This window comes from Hyaena hyaena, unplaced genomic scaffold (genome assembly GCF_003009895.1).
Source record: "Hyaena hyaena isolate Hyena2069 unplaced genomic scaffold, ASM300989v1 scaffold_148, whole genome shotgun sequence".
Taxonomy (NCBI): domain Eukaryota; kingdom Metazoa; phylum Chordata; class Mammalia; order Carnivora; family Hyaenidae; genus Hyaena; species Hyaena hyaena.
Genome location: NW_024080780.1, coordinates 2698664 through 2715218, shown reverse-complemented (window position 1 = coordinate 2715218; position 16555 = coordinate 2698664). Strand labels below are relative to the sequence as shown.

At 41.8% G+C, this 16555-nt stretch overlaps 1 protein-coding gene across 1 annotated transcript in view; it reads right to left on the bottom strand.

The window, feature by feature from the left end:
* Positions 1 to 1287: 1287 nt before the first annotated feature.
* BASP1 (brain abundant membrane attached signal protein 1) overlaps positions 1288 to 16555 on the bottom strand; it is a 55737-nt gene continuing 40469 nt past the window's right edge. Inside the window, exon 2 of the mRNA XM_039238841.1 lies at positions 1288 to 2673. Within this exon, the coding sequence (XP_039094772.1) occupies positions 1996 to 2664 (669 nt within the window). The 5' untranslated portion in view covers positions 2665 to 2673 and the 3' untranslated portion in view covers positions 1288 to 1995. The remainder of the gene's footprint in view (positions 2674 to 16555) is intronic.

The following is a 16555-nucleotide window of genomic DNA, read 5'->3' as shown; positions in this document are numbered from 1 at the left end:
TTAGAAAAGACCCAAATTACTACCAAGAGAATCAAGAGACAACTCCCTATTTTCTTATGTTCCAGATAGACGTGCACTCTCAGTAATAAGTCACTACTTATACCGGTTCTCCAAGCCCTTCCTCATCTACAATATGGAATCTGACCAAGCTCTGGGGGAGAAATCAAGAGATGGAGGTGACATCACATATGTTGGTGGGTATTTATCCATCCTATAGCATTATCACCAGGCATATACACAAATTACCCCATATTTCTGAAGTGAAAGGGGTCTTCCTTTGAGATCATAAAGCCGTCACCCTCTTATAGGTAAAGCAGGAAGACCTGGAGGTTAAGAGACTCAAAAGCCATAAGAGACATTAGTGGCAAAATCAAGACATGAATCTGGTCACCATGAAGTCCCGTTCCACGCTTGCTTTGGCAGAGCTGCGATCTCACTGCCTCCTGACAGCCCTTGAATCCCCTTTCCAGGTTTTGTCATGAATATGATAAAGGGCTAAAAGATATGATAATCAGTAGTTTCACAACAAACATATATATGATATTTCTATAAGATCTTCTAATTCTCTCTCCCAGCTTTCGAGATCAACTCTGCTTATGGCTTCTTCCTTTATTCAAAACTACGTGTTCTGGGTGCACCCGGGAGGCTCTGTCAGTAACTGTCCATCTCGTAATTTCGGCTCAGGTCATGATATCATGGCTTGTGGAATGAAGCCCGGCGTCGGGCTCTGGGCGGACAAGCCTGCTTGGGATTCGATTCTGTCCCTCCCTCTCTGTCCCTCCTCTACTCATGCTCTGTCTCTCAAAGTAAAAGAACTTAAAAATATTATGTATATATTCCTTCCAAGTAAATTAATAACGCCCCATCTTATAGGGTGCATATCTTGAGTAGGTTTTTAGTTTAGCCTCTCCAAGATAATGTATTGACACTGAGCCACCAGCTAATTTTTTTCAACAGATAACATTCACCGTAGTGTGAGCATACTGCTTCATCCTTGTATCCAAACGCATCCAGGAAAATGCCCAAGAGAGCACTCTGTTCTCTACTGAGGTAATCACCAAAGAGGAAGGGGTAATAAAAGAAAACCAACAGTCTTCGTTACTTCTTTTTAATTGTTTAACTTTATTACTGTTGCACCATTTATACAATTACATATAATTTCAATGCATCCATTGTACATTTTTTTGTTTTTTTTATTTTTATTTTTTTTTCCATTTTCCAATGAGTGGTGTGTTGGTGTCTGTGACACAGAATGGAAGAGAAGCCAGAACTGCAATGAACGCAGACTTTTTTTTTTTTTTTCATTTCCACTGACCAATAAACAGAACTACAGGTGCACCCAACCACGGACATGCATTAACTCGTCATGAGAAATCTAGGGAGGCTAAGTAGGATGAGAAAATGCTTGTTACTCCCAAAAATACCTGGGGAGGAAGAATGGAGTCTTGGCATCGAGATACATGTGGACAGGCTAAGTGGGCTGTCTGAAAGTTGGCATTCATCCACAACATTAAAAAAATATCAAAATAAGAAAAGCTGTAAATTAAAAAGAAAACACAGGAAATACTGCTTTCGGAAAGATCTGATTGCCTTGGCAGAGGCCCTGTGGGCAGAATCAATCGTATCACTCCCAACCCCCTTGCAGAAGACAAGATATTCGGATCTTGGCGGCGGAGTGCACGTAACAGCAGTTCAGGCACAAAAATTGTACTGTACTTTCAGACATTGATCTTTAAAATCCAGGACTGATTGGTAAAGTTGACTGAAGGTATATTAGATATTTCCCCACAAAAATACTATTTGGATTCTCCCCACCCCCTCCCTCCCTCGATGGGACAACATCCTTTTTTTTTTTTTTTAATCTTGGGCAATACATTATCATTACTTCGGATTTGAAACGAGTTAGTATAGGAGAGAGAGAGACAGAGAGAGAGAGACACGGAGAGAGAGAGAGACAGGCGGTGAAGTGGACTCGGTCTCCATAGGCTGTCCTTGCTACTCCTTGACTGCTACGGTTTGCTCGGAGCTGGCGGGCGCCTCGGCCGCCTTGACCTCGTCCGCGGGCGCTGCGGGGGCCTGGGCCTTGGCCGTGGAACTGGGTGCTTCCGTGGCTGCGGGGCTCTCCTTGGACGACGGCGCAGCCTCGGCGCTGCTGGGTTTTGAGTCTGAAGCCGGGGCCCCGTCACTTTTCGTCTCCTGCGCGGCAGGAGCTGCGGGAGCCTCAGTCTTTGTGGGTTCCCCGGCCTCCTTGCCTTTGTCGTCGGCCTTGGCCTCCGCGGGGGCCTCGGGCTCCGCGGCCTTGGGGGCGTCGCCGGCCGCAGCAGCAGGCTCGGGCTCGGGGGTGGCCTTCGGGGGCTCCGGCTTGCCCTCGGCCGCGGCCTCCGTCTGCTCGGGCTCCGCCTTCGGGGCGTCTTCCTTGGCCGCGGCCGAGTCTTTGTCGCCTTCCTTGTCTTCGGGCTTGGCGGCCGCGTCCTGGCCGTCCTTGGCCGGCTTCTCCTCCGGGCCCTCCTTCACCTCGGTGTTCTCGGCGGCCGCCTGCGCCTCGTTCTCCTTCGGGGTTCCCTCCTCTTCGGTCCCTGCTCCCTCGGCCTTCTTGTCTTTGTCCTTGGCCTTCTCATCGTTCACATTGTACCCCTTCTTCTTCTTGCTCAGCTTGCCTCCCATCTTGGAGTTCTGTAACACAGCACAACACGACACGACACACAAGCGTTACTGGTGGCTGCGGGAGGGAATGGCTGTGCCCCCCACCCCCACCCGGGCCGGCTGAAATCCTGACCCCTGAGGCCATGGCCTTGACCCGAAGGTGGGGCCCTACTGGACGGGACTGGACCCCACATGGCTCCCTGGCCTTTTACCCAAGGCAGGAGCCGCCAGGAGACCAAGCAGCACCAGTCAGAAGCGGGCTTTCCCTCCACCAGCCCTGCCTGCACCCTCACCTGGGCCTTCCAGCCTGCACAGCTGCGAGAAACTTCTATTTATAAGCCACTAGGTCTGCCTGATTCCTTCCAGCAGCCGGCATGGACCAAGATGCTTCTCAGGAGGAAACACTAAAAGAAGCTTCTGTTTGCAAAGTAAAGAGTTCAGAATGCTACTGAACTGTGCACTTGGTTTCTTTTTAAGTGTATTTCTTTATTTTGGGAGAGGCAGAGAGCTAGAGAAGGGGGGAGGGGGCGCGGCCGGGTGCAGGGAACTCCCAAGCAGGCTCTGTGCTGTCAGTGCAGGGCGCAACCCAGGCTGGAGCTCACCCACCATGAGATCATGACCTCAGCCAGATCAAGAGTCCCACACTTAACCGACTGAGCCCCCCAAGCACCCCTGAACCGTACACTTTAAGACGATTACTATGGTAAGTTTCGTATTGAACACTTGTGTACAAAATGGCAGCAGCAGCCATTTTAGATCCATAGTCCAGCCAGCAAGAGGCTCCAGAATCTTAAAATACTTTCCAGAGAGATGGCACAGCTGTAAAAAGGCACAAATGACAAATTCCTAGAAAATAATCTCAAACTACAAACTCTCTTCCAATTTTCTATTCATATATATATATGCTCATATAAGCACAGACCTCTCCAAAGACCAAAGGCAAGTAGCATTTAGCCTCTCAGGTTATCAAGCGGGACCAGTTAAAGGGAAACTATCACCCAAGAAATGAAAAGCATACAGTGTCTGCAGTTACATTTGCTTTGTTACTTGTGCAAGACTTGTATTTATTGCTTTTTGAGGTATTTGTGGCTTAAGTACTTCCACAGAAATATACAAATGCCTTTCATTATCAATTACCTGATTAGAATTCAAACTAACTCAGTGGTCATTACTTTTTCCCTCCAAGTGCCCTCCCCCAACTTCTTGGAGGCTTTTGATTCTGGCATCAGAAACTGTGATTGTATTTGAATCCTTAATTTCTCTTCTCTAATACAAAAGGAAATCAAATAATCCAAATAAATAATAAATTTTAAATTTACAAATAAATTCTGTCTAGAACCACTGCCAGAACTAAAGAGGCATATTTTTTTCCAAGTGCATTTTTATGCAGGAACCAACTGAACTGTTGCTCTTTAGAGGAAAATCGGTCACTCTTCCTTGATGAAGGAAGGAAGAGATTGGATGCTCACGTCTTCATTAGTCCTCACCTTTAAAGTCCAGGAGAGAGAAGGCCTTGCCCTGGGCCCCAGTGGAGGCAGAATTCTAAAGTTCTTATGCACCAGTCACCTCTCCCCCCGCCCCTCATTAATGTCATCCCTTTAGAACAGAAAATTTTATTCCTTACACTTCTTAGAATCATGATTCATGGGGGCACCTGGGTGGCTCAGTCGGTTAAGCGTCCGACTTCAGCTCAGGTCAGATCTCACAGTTCGTGGGTTCGAGCCCCACATCGGGCTCTGTGCTGACAGCTCAGAGCCTGGAGCCTGTTTCGGATTCTGTGTCTCCCTCTCTCTCTGCCCCTCCCCCATTCATACTCCGTCTCTGTCTCAAAAATAAATAAACTATTAAAAAAAAAAGAATCATGATTCATGATAGTGAAATAATCCACATTTATCTTATTTAAAAGAAGGGTGTTAGGTAGGAGAGTGCAATTCTTCAGTCAAAATTTGACTCTGTCTGCTTATTTCCACTCTATACGTGAATTTCCTGTCTGGAATGCATTTAATGATTGGAAGAGGAAAAAAGCAATAAGCTGAAAGATGACTAAAATAATGTTCCCAGTCTGAGGGAAGGCCTTTATTATGTAATGAAAGAAAGAATTTATCTTACGTATCTTTTTTAAAAGAGGAATAACTTTGGGTCATAACCCACGTCAGACATCCAATGGGCTCTATTTGACTTAATTTTTGGTTATTTCTCTCTCAGAAGTGGGGGCCAACATACTGGATAAAAATACAATTAAGTACACTTTAATCTCATAAACAAGCACAAAGCAGTAAGTGAAAACATAAAGAGATAAATTGGACCAGTGTTTTAAGTTGTAGTTTATAACTCTTTGAGTTCTTAATCAGCCAGTAAGCATGAAATGTCAAAATAATTTCAGCTCTGATATTTAAAAAAATTTTTTTAGTGTTTTATTTTTTTTCTGAGAGAGGGAGAGAGACAGCATGAGCAGGGGAGGGTCAGAGAGAGAGGGAGATACAGAATCCGAAACAAGCTCCAGGCTCTGAGCTAGCTGTCAGCACAGAGTCCGACGTGGGGCTTGAACCCATGAACGGTGAGATCATGACCTGAGCCAAAGTCAGACACTTAACCAACTGAGCCAACCAGGCGCCCCATCAGCTCTGATATTTCAAGATATATTTTGGTACATTAGGTTAGGGCTAAGAAACAGAAAACCTGACAGGTCTGCCTTTTCTATATATTCTCCAATTCTATAATAGAAACCCATGTGCCAATTTAGAAATTACAGAATAGAAGACCATGTGTAAATGTGGTGTTCATTCTGAACATAACATAGGAGTGCCTCTTTCTGACATGCCCAGCATGAAATTCTATATAGCTATCCCCAGAGGCTTAAAGTTATGTTGGTTTACAAACCTAAAATCTGTGTTACTAAAATTGGTTTTCTGAAACACAAGGCCACTTTCTATTCTTTAAACCCAGCTGTGATTCATTTCTGGGTAGGAAATGAATGTACATAATCAAGTTGTAAGAAAGTCCCCATCCCGATTTGCTTTTCAAACACAATGTTAATAAATACCCCTACATTTTGCTAATTTTCTTATGTTAGTTATAGTGGGGTATCAGAGGGAGGCTTATAGAATCCACCAGAACCCTGTAAAATCAGGGTAGTCTGGTTATTTCCCAAGACCATATGGGTGAAAACCTTGCATATACCCATGGGTAGATTAAAATTACAATTTAAAATCTATGAATGGTTTACTGAGTGTCGAGCAAAATTTTAATCCTAAACACATGACTAGAATATTTTAATTAATCTTCTCAACAGTACCACAAGGTAGGAAGCAGATACCATTAGTATCTGCTTTTTACCCATATGGAAATTCTATCTAGCAGGGTTCACGGGGCAGTACTAGAAGCAAAAGCCAAATCCAACAATTAAGATGAGAAGGCACAGGGGCGCCTGGGTGGCTTAGTCGGTTAAGCGTCCGACTTTCGCTTAGGTCATGATCTCGCGGTTCGTGGGTTTGAGCCCCGTGTCAGGCTCTGTGCTGACTGCCGGCTCAGAGCCTGGAGCCTGTTTCTGATTCCGTGTCTCCCTCTCTCTCTGACCCTCCCCTGCTCACGCTGTCTCTCTCTCTCTCTCTGTCTCTCTCTCCTAGAAATAAATAAAAACATAAAAAAAAAAAAAATGAGAAGGCACAGTCCAAGAAGTCAAAGGGAAGTTCATGAACAAGCTTGTAACTGTACAGAGCTAATCTCAGAATGTTACCCACCCTGGGTCACAAGGTTGGTGGCAACATGGGGTGACTCAGAACTCAAGATACTGTCAAGATAATAATGAAGTTCAGAATTTCAGATACTCTCTGCTTCTAAACTTTTCATCACTCCATTCGTCAGCGGAGCTTTGTATCAGTATCCTTAAAAAAATAAGAAGAGCCATGGACATGTGTTTTAAATATTTCTCTCATATTTTTACTTCTAATTTTGAGAGAAATTAGTTGGTGTAGCAACCTTTAAGTTGGAAGATCTAAGTTAGAAAAAAAAAAAAAGCAGTTCCAATAAAAAATCAGCAACAATTAATCCACTCTGGAAGTCATTTAAACCTAAATCTGAGCTACAGTGAAGGCCTAGACTACCTTGCATTTCTCCACATCTAGGACATTCATTAGCCATTAAAAACTCAGACCAATGCTGATGCACTGAACTCAGCTCACAGCATGGATTCAATAACCAGACACTGAAGGTGATCTCTTACCAGAGTTCTCCTTTACAATTACAAGACAATTCCATGTCACAAGGGCCAAATCTATAGACTTACGGCTTCAAAGTGGCATGGAAACTAACTAGCAGTCAACAAAAACAGAAGAGACTTCGCTGTCCTAAGTCTGGAAAGTTCTGTATAACGATTATTTCGTGGAGTGTCTGCATGTTGCGTCATGGCTGGCCCGTAACATGTTGCCATAAATCCCATCTCCTCAGCACACCTGCCCTGAATCCTTGCAAGTTACTTAACCTCACTGTCCTTTCATTCCCTGTACAGTAAAAAAATGTCAACCTTAGAATTTAGGGCGAAGCATTGATACAACGTTTGCCATTTCATGGGCCTGCAAGAAATGTTCATTCCCTTTCCCAGCATTTAATTTTGCGATTCTTAGGTAGTTCTGTGCTTATAAACTCCAGGAGAATAGCAGAACATGGGCTCCACACACCCAGTCAGGCATGGTAATTAAAAGACGATTTAAAACTATTTTTAAATGTCATCAAGAAGATGTTTGGTATGGGTGTTTCAAGCATGGTCCTGCTGAGTGGGCTACCGCAGAAAAGAAGCTTGTACACTATCTGTTGTCAGCATGCTGCTAGAAGTAAATTCGTCTACTTCTTGGATTTGAATATTCTATGTCCTTAAGATTCTCAAGAGGTTGCAAGTCTTTTTAAATACATCAACAGTCTATTAGAGTAAGAAACTATTTTCTAGGCAGAAGCAAAACTTATAGACTAGTCATGTAATCGAATGGCTCCCAATTTGAGCTGGTACTAGAGAGACCACAGAAGAAATATTATTTCATCTTCCTATTTTTTCATCATTTCTTCCAAGGAAACAAGGGAAAAATTCCATTTCAGCCATCCAGATGAAGACAGAACCCAAATTCTGCAGTTAAAATTCATTTATTGCTGGGGCGGCTGGGTGGCTCAGGTGGTTAAGCGTCTGACTTAGGCTCAGGTCATGATCTTATGGTTCATGGGTTCGCCGCATCAGGCTCTGTGCTGACTACCAGCTCAGAGCTTGGAGCCTGTTTTGGATTCTGTGTCTCTCTCTCTCTGACCCTCCCCTGCTCACGCTGTCTCTCACTCTCTCTCTCAGAAATAAATAAAACATTAAAAAAAATTTTTAATTCATTTATTGCTTATAATATATATGAAAGGGAAAAAAAAAAAACCTTGATCTATGCCTTAGCTCGGCTAATAAGCTAAACCAATTTCTTAGGAGGGAAGGTAACACTGTCAAATGCCCCCCTTCTCCCCAGCACTCTGCAGAGGAACTTTTTTCTTTTATCAAGTACCAGCGCTTTCATAGTTTTAAGGTCTTAACATGGGGTTTTAAATCTCCCACAGCTGTCCTGTGACTTATTCCCCAATAAAACCAAACTGCTCTCTAGTTAATTAATCTCATGTGGCTATAAACAAATATTCCAGAAGAATTAAAGTTCTGCTTGTTGGTGAAGAGAGGAAACAAAGGGTTACTTCAGCCCTGTTCGTTGATCAAAGCAATGACACAAGGTGTTTTGTCTGGTGGCAGCTAATGACTTTTCCTAATAAATGACAATGTGTATTCATGAACATTCATGAAATTCCAATGGTGTGTTTCTCTAACGTCTTCAAGCAGATGAAGGCACATAACAGAACAACTCCTAGCTAGGCAGACAAGGTAAGATGATGGGCTTTGGCCTCTGAAATGGGTAAGTGAAGTAAAGTAATAAATGGCCTAAAAATTACATTTTAATTCTTTCTCCAAACATCCTGCTGAATCCTGAAGCTGACAAGCACTTCTTTTCTTCCAAAACAAAATCCTGTTTACAAACTAATGTTCAACTATGAAGTTGAATAGTATACGTATCTCTAAAGAAAAGAAACGTGACCCTCTATATTGCCATGGCAGCAAACCTTAAAAAAATGACTCTGACTCGAGAGCTTAAATATTATATGAAAAATTTGGGGGATTAAGGGCAAGAAATCATTTGAAGGGTTATGCTGTAGCCAACATACTCTAATAGCGATGATCTCTTCTAATGGTTCTCCCAACTCTCTGTTACCTGAAGCACACTCCAGGCTCTGAGCTAGCTGTCAGCACAGAGCCCGATGCAGGGCTCGAACCCACCAACCGTGAGATCATGACCTGAGCCGAAGTCGGACGCTTGACCGACTGAGCCACCCAGGCACCCCCAGTCACGTTTATTTTGTACACACAACCCCCAGGGCACAGTGGGTCAAAATCACCTCTCTACAGAGCTGAATTATCATGTAATTTCATTATCTAACAATTCTTACAAATCCTAATATGATCAGCTCATCCAGAACTTTCCTGATGTGCATTTAAATTTTTTTCTTGCCTTAAAACGAACCAATCTACCATCAGCATAGCCTCCCGAATTAAAACTTCGTCTTTCATTTTGAGAAAATAAAGGCAGAAGGGCAGAGGACAAAATGTCATTTAGAAAAAGGTTAAATAAATTATGAGTCTTTCAAGACATGTCAAAAACAAACCACCTAGCATTCAGTATGAAGTCTGCTACAAATGGCCGCATGCCGAGTGCTGGTCCCAGCTGTCAATAATTTGCTTAAGACTCTGAGCAAATCACCTTCCCCTCTGGGTCTCAAATTTCCTATTCAGTAAAATGAAGATATTTAAAGTTCATGTTCTCGGTGGGGGAGGCGGAAATGTGTGTGTACAGATATATATACATATTCATGAATGCTTATGACACTAACAAAATGCTATGTGTGTGAGAAATGTGTTATGATCAATGTTACGGCCTGAATGCTGTGTCTTCCCAAAATTTATAAGTTGAAAGCTCACCTCCAAGGTGATGGTATCAGCAAGCAGGACCTTTGGGAGGTCATGAGCATGGAGCCCTCATGAATGGGATCGATATCCTTCTAAAAGAGACTCCACAGAGCTCGCTAGCCCCTCCCACCACATGAGGACAAAGGAAGAAGTCGACATTAGGCACCAGAGCCCAACTGTGCTGCACCCTGATGTTGGAATTTTACTGCCGCCAGCACTGCGAGAAATTAATTCCTGTTGTTTATTTATTAAAAAAAAATTTTTTTAATGTTTTATCTATTTCTGAGAGAGAGAGAGAGAGAGAGAGAGAGAGGGAGAGACAGTGTGAGCAGGGGAGGGTCAGAGAGAGAGGGAGACACAGAATCTGAAACAGGCTCCAGGCTCTGAGCTAGCTGTCAGCACAGAGCCCGACATGGGGCTCAAACCCATGAACTGTGAGATCATGACCTGAGCCAAAGTCGGATGCCTAAGTGACTGAGCCACCCAGGCACCCCATAATTCCTATTGTTTATAAGTCACTCAGTCTGTTTCTTATAGCAGCTCGAACAGATGAAAGCAATCAATAAAGTTCTATATTCCTGCTAATTATTATCATAAAAACTTATACCACCTTGCACCCTGAAGATTGACATCGAGTTGGTTTCCTGCTATAATTGGATTTCTTTGTGTATACAATGTATGATAAATGTACAGTAATATCAACACATGTAAAACTTGCTAAAAATTAGAAACAAAAATCTATAAAATATCCAAATATTTACCAAAACAACATTTTCTGAGGTTTTCAATGACATTTAGGATATGTTTTCAGAATAATGTGTCAGCCTTGTATGTAATGAGTGGGGACAGAACTGAACCCTGAAAACATTTCAGATGAAGACATAACTGTCTGAAAATTTACGCCTGATTAGTTTTGCTCACGCAGAACTATTTGACAGTGTTGTGTTTATAGAAGACACTCAGTTTGTTACCCTTGACCTACTTTTGATGGGTCCTCTCCCAGCCATTGGTGGTCCTGTTAGCTACCCCGTGCCCCATGCCAAACTCTAAGAAGGAGTGTTTTCTAGAAACGGTCAAATGCTACCCATCTTCCCTTTTATGCAATGCTAAAAATATTTTAAAACTATCTTTTCAATAGAATTTAAGTCAATCTAAGGAAGCTCCATCACAGGTCCTTGAAGCTAACATGACTTGCGGTTTAGTGTTGGTTGAGAAAAACCATGTGGGAAGAGTTCTTGGGTTCAATTTGCTGGAACAATATATCCACCTAACACTCAAAAGCAAAAGTCAGTGACTTAAACAGAACGATAGTGACATAAAATGATTACCAAGCCTGAGAAACCAAATTGAAACAATTTCCTCGTCCCATCCTGTATCCTGTGAGATCATTTAAATATATAAATATGTAAGTTTAGGGGCTCCTGCCTGGCTCAGTCTGTAGAGCATGGGACTCCTGATCTCAGGGTTGCGAGTTCAAGTCCCATGCTGGATGTAGAACTCACTTAAATATATATATATAAATTTAGTAGTTATGGAAGACTATTTAAGTAACCTGTTTCCTGCATATAAAAAGCATTTAGAAAACAGAAACTTATACAATATGGAAATTATTCTCCTGCCACCATTACCACGGTCTCATCCAGAATTAGCTGATGCTACCGATGGTGTCTGCAAATCTTTGAGGAACATGTGCTCAGTGTAAATAGAGGACCTGCCTCCTTTCTAAAGTAAGATTATACTGTTTTGTAGGACACTAACACTGAGTGTGTAGTCATGTGTGGCTTCCTGACAAAGTATATTTTGTCTGCCAGAAACCAGCTTTCACTCCCTTGCTACTGATGAGAAAAACGATCTAAGCAGTGATTAGATTCACTTCTTCAATAAAGACTAAAATTCTCACGCTCCTAACCACAAACTCCTTCATACCCAAAAGCTAGCAAGAGGTATTTAAAATATACAGGGCAATTTTGCTTATACCTAGGTGGGTCTTCCATGGGGGGAAAAAAAAAGTACCTTGAATTCAACAGAAAAAAAGGTGGAATTCCTGAGACAGAATAAATATTAAGATCATCTAGTACCACAAAAATGGTCTAAATTTTGCTGAAGTTGAAGGTTTTAGCTGAAGACTCATTGTCTTTTCCTTCCGTTGAGAAGTCTGAAGAGCTTAACACATAAGCACCATTGTCACCAATCATTTATACCACTTAGTTTGGGTAGAACCATTTTTGTTTTGCATTTGAGCACAGAAATATGGAATACTTCTTCTGAGGAAAAACATTCAATTTGTTCATAAAGGTCTGTGTCTTTTCTGAATTTTCTTAAATGTTCAGAACCTCATTACACAGGCTTACACAGTTTTATCAAAGAAATCGCTCATGAATTGTTTTTTTTTAAATCAAGGAATAATTCATTTCTATATTTATTGTCATGGAAAAACTACACAAAACAAAATTAGGCTGCATCAACCTTTTACAAAGCTATCAGAAAAGCAAAATTTTTATAAGACGTTGTTGGGAGTTTATAAGTTGAGAAAGAGCTCAAGCCTGTTATAGGTTTTAAATGCCAACTTTGCTTTGGGAGGTCATGGTGGCTTGAGAATCAGTAAGGGCAAAGATTCATTACGTTCCCATAAAAGAGTGAAAGAGCATGAGATGGATAAGAAGAAAGTGTCTTATGTTAAATAAAGTCTCTCTACCCTCTCTATATTGCTTCTTCTGAAAACCTACTCCATCGGATCCAACCTTTTTCTGCATTTTTTTTTAACTTACAGAAATGGAAACCAAATATTCTCTCCTGCAAGCTTTTCTAGGAAGAAACGTTCCAGGCACCCAAGAATGAGAGTATCTATACCCTGACTCCATTGTACCCAAAGCTAAAGCAATGGCATTTTGAATTGGGAAGCCCATTAAAATAGTTTCTCCGTTCCCTAAGGCTCAGAAAGGAGCCCAGTTTGGCAGATGCCAATTGCTGTGGTGAGTGGTGCCCTTGAACGGATTCGGTGCTCAGTCATCTCCATAGATAGAAGACCATTCTTCCTCTTCCAGAACTGAGGCTCTCAAATCCTCTGGCTGCTACCAAGTGAAAACACAGGGCTTCAACCCACTGCCTTTGGTTTCAGTAAAAATAAATAAATAAATAAATAAATAAACAAATAAATAAATAAATAAAATAAAATAAAAATTGGCAGTGTTTTAAAACACAGGAAGGCACAGCCCTATTTACCTGGATAGCATCTAATCGATATTTTAGCCAGTATGGAAGTTGTTCCTATGGCTCCCCAATAAACTGTGGGGTTCCTGGGAGCTATCATTTACTCTCTTTTCTTTAGACCCTAAAACAAAACATTTACTAAAGAGTCAAATTGGGTTCAGATGACAGAGAAATGGAGAAACGTTGGATCAAAAGGGTCCTGAGAAGGAGAAACAATAACATGGTCATGACTAACTTTAAGATTTCAGTCCTTTGAGGGGTGCCTGGGTGGCTCAGTCAGTTAAGCATCTGACTTTGCCTTTGCCTCAGGTCATGATCTCACGGTTCGTTGGTTCGAGCCCTGTGTCAGGCTCTGTGCTGACAGCCAGCTCAGAGCCTGGAGACTGTTTCAGAGTCCCTATCTCCCTCTCTCTCTGACCCTCCCCTGCACACGCTGTCTGTCTGTCTGTCTCTAGCTTACCTGCCTCCCCCCCGCAGGACACTCCTCTCACCTCCATCCCCCCACTGCCATCAAAACAGACTTCAGTGATAAGAAATGGAGAGAAGGAGGGTTTGAGGAATCCGAGTGTTCTCAGGGTAGCACTGAGGAGTCTGCTTCTACTTACTACCTTTGTTACCTGAGGAATTCATCCCTCCCAGGTTTTGCTTTGTCTACGAAGTGAGGGGGTACTTACTATGTATTTTGCTAGATAGATTTCTTAAAACATTTTTATTTGAAAAAAAAAATCTTATAATTCCCAGATGATGTTTTAAACTGTACGTGATACACAACATTACATTAGTTTCAGGCGTACAACATAGTGATCCACAAGTCTGTAGCTTACGCTATGCTAACCACAAGTGTAGCCATCATCGGCACGCCCAGCACTATTAACACTACCGCTGATTATATTCCCTATGCTGTGCCTTTCATCCCCGGGACGTACTCTTTCCCTAAATGGAAGCCTGTGTCTCCCACTCCCTTGCACCGATTTTTGCTTGTCCCCCACCGCCTCCAAAGAGCTTCCAAGAACCTCTCTGTGTCTTGGTGGCAAGCGAAATTATTGGTAATTAAATATTAATATTTATTTTAGCCCACATACTGAATTTTGGATGTCACGATTTGCAGGAAATGACCACTTGCAATTGTTGAATCTACTTTTCAGTAACACTTGGTTGGTTAATATCCATTAGTGTTGCCCAAGTCTTTGGAACAAAACTGCAAGCCCCGAGTATAGCAGTGTCCCTCTTCAGAATAGGCAACCTTGCATAATGACATAGTTTCCAGGCATTAACTACCCCCAAGCCCCGGGGAATGACATGCACTGTATTCTTTCTCCAATTACTACATACTCCACAACATCCCCCAGTTGCATTTCTTATTAGCATACTTTCACATTTTTGTTACTACATCAGTGAACACCATCACAATTCTGTGACTAGGAAAAACAATTCTGTGACTAGGAAAATCACTGGTACACTTAACTGGTATATAAAACCAAACCAGAAAAGAAAAAATGACTAATATAGAATTTCTCCCATATGATCCAAGTTACTATATTTACAACTTCACATGCTATTCCTATTTATGTCTTCTTTTCTGCACTAATAATATCTAGGCACCTCCTATACAGGACAGTTTGAATCATACAAAGGTCCCGTCCATTGCCAAGATTTTTATTTTGAAAATGCAAATCTGGATTAATTAACCATTTCATCTTGATCCAGGAGAACAGAGTTTAAGAATGATATCGAACAGGGGCGCCTGGGTGGCTTAGTCGGTTAAGCGGCCGACTTTCGCTTAGGTCATGATCTCGTGGTTCGTGGGTTCAAGCCCCGCGTTGGGCTCTGTGCTGACTGCCAGCTCAGAGCCTGGAGCCTGTTTCAGTCTGTGACTCCCTCTCTCTCTGACCCTCCCCTGCTCACGCTGTTTCTCTCTCTCTCCTAGAAATAAATTAAAAAAAAAAATTTTTAAAAAAAAAAAGAATGATAGATATCGAACAGATTACAATGAAGATGACTTCACGTATATAGCAAAACCCAACATGAATAGGTAGGTGTCAGAGACTAGAGCGTTATTCCCAGTGTGACTGCTGCTTCATGATATGATCAAGGCAAGATTTAGTCTCCTTTTAATTTCATTTCCATTTCATAATCAGAAAATACATCTGCTTCACACAAATGCTGAGAACAAATCAATGCTTCCTGACACCATTAAAAATACGGCCAGAGTATATTACCTATACCCCTGAACAAGCAACTATCACTCTGAATTCAGGGCCACAAAGCTCCCATGGGTTTATAAGCAAAGCAATCTATTATTGATTTTAAGATAACCTACAAAGTTAGAACTCATGAATTGTATCTGCAGACGAACTCTTCACCAGACCAACCGGGTTTATAATTACTGTGGCCGAAAAAAATATCCAAGTTATAGGTCAGAAAAAGCAAATATTAGGGTAAGAGAAAAGGGGGGAAATTACCTCAAAAGAAAGAATTTACAGGGCACTGGGATGGCTTAGTCGGTTAAGTGTCCGGCTTCTTGATTTCAGCTCAGGTCACGATCTCATTGCTTGGGATTCTTTCTCTTCCCCCCAATGCTCATGTGTGTGTGGGTGCTCTCCCTCTCTCTCAAAATAAATACACGTTTTAAAAAAGAATTTATAAAGAATGAAGAAACCTAACAAATTCAAAAGCTGTACTCAATATTAAGAGAGGAAAGAAAACATTTGGTTATGTCCAACAATTTCTAACACCACCAAACGAGTGGTCCTTTATTCCTTTGAATAGTCAAAACTTTTATTTTAAAGGAGAAAAAATGAAATTAAGATCCCGTAGCCAACACGTATTTTTGGTATTCCTACTAGGATGTGCTTGGTCAAAATGATTTACTGTCAGGTTTCATCAATGCCTGGTGATAATTTCCATTGTTGGAATTATTGTTCTCGGTGTCTGGTTCAATCAAAGCTTCTATTCAGAAACAGTGACATCATGGACACGGAGTGGATGCAAATGTCCTTGGGGAGAGGAAGCTCTAGCAAGACCTGTCAACTTATGTCTACGTTTCTAAGTCAAACCTATTAAACACCATGAGTAAATCTGTAGAGAAAACATTTAAGAAAATTTGTTCCCTTGTCCCAGTAAAAGTGTTCAGTCCTATCGAAGTATAATATAAAAATGTTCAAGAAACATTTGGAAAAAGTACGAACACGCTCACACTTTACAACCCAATTTTCCCAACGAGGTGATTAAGAGGGGTTGAATCTACAAAATCAGAAGTGTCTCTAATACAAAAGAAAATGAACCACAAGTGACTTCTCCATTATTCTCCTTCCTAAGTACTGACTAGCCTCACAGAAACACCCCCAAGTTATCTTTGGGGGTCTCTCATCAAACAAACATCCAACATGCAGTGAGGCACCTGGGTGGCTGAGCATCTGACTTTGGTTCAGGTCATGATCTCACAGTTCACAGGTTCAAGTCCTGCATCGGGCTCACTGCTATCAGCACAGGGCCTGCTTCAGATCTTCTGTCCACTACCCCCCAGCTCCTTCCCTGCTCAATGCTTTCTCTCTCAAAAATAAATAAAACATTAAAAAAAAACAACAACAACAACATGCAGAGTGGCCTCAAGAACTTCAGATGTTCAGAAATCATTCTAGAAAAAAATAGACGATCTTAATGAGAACAGAA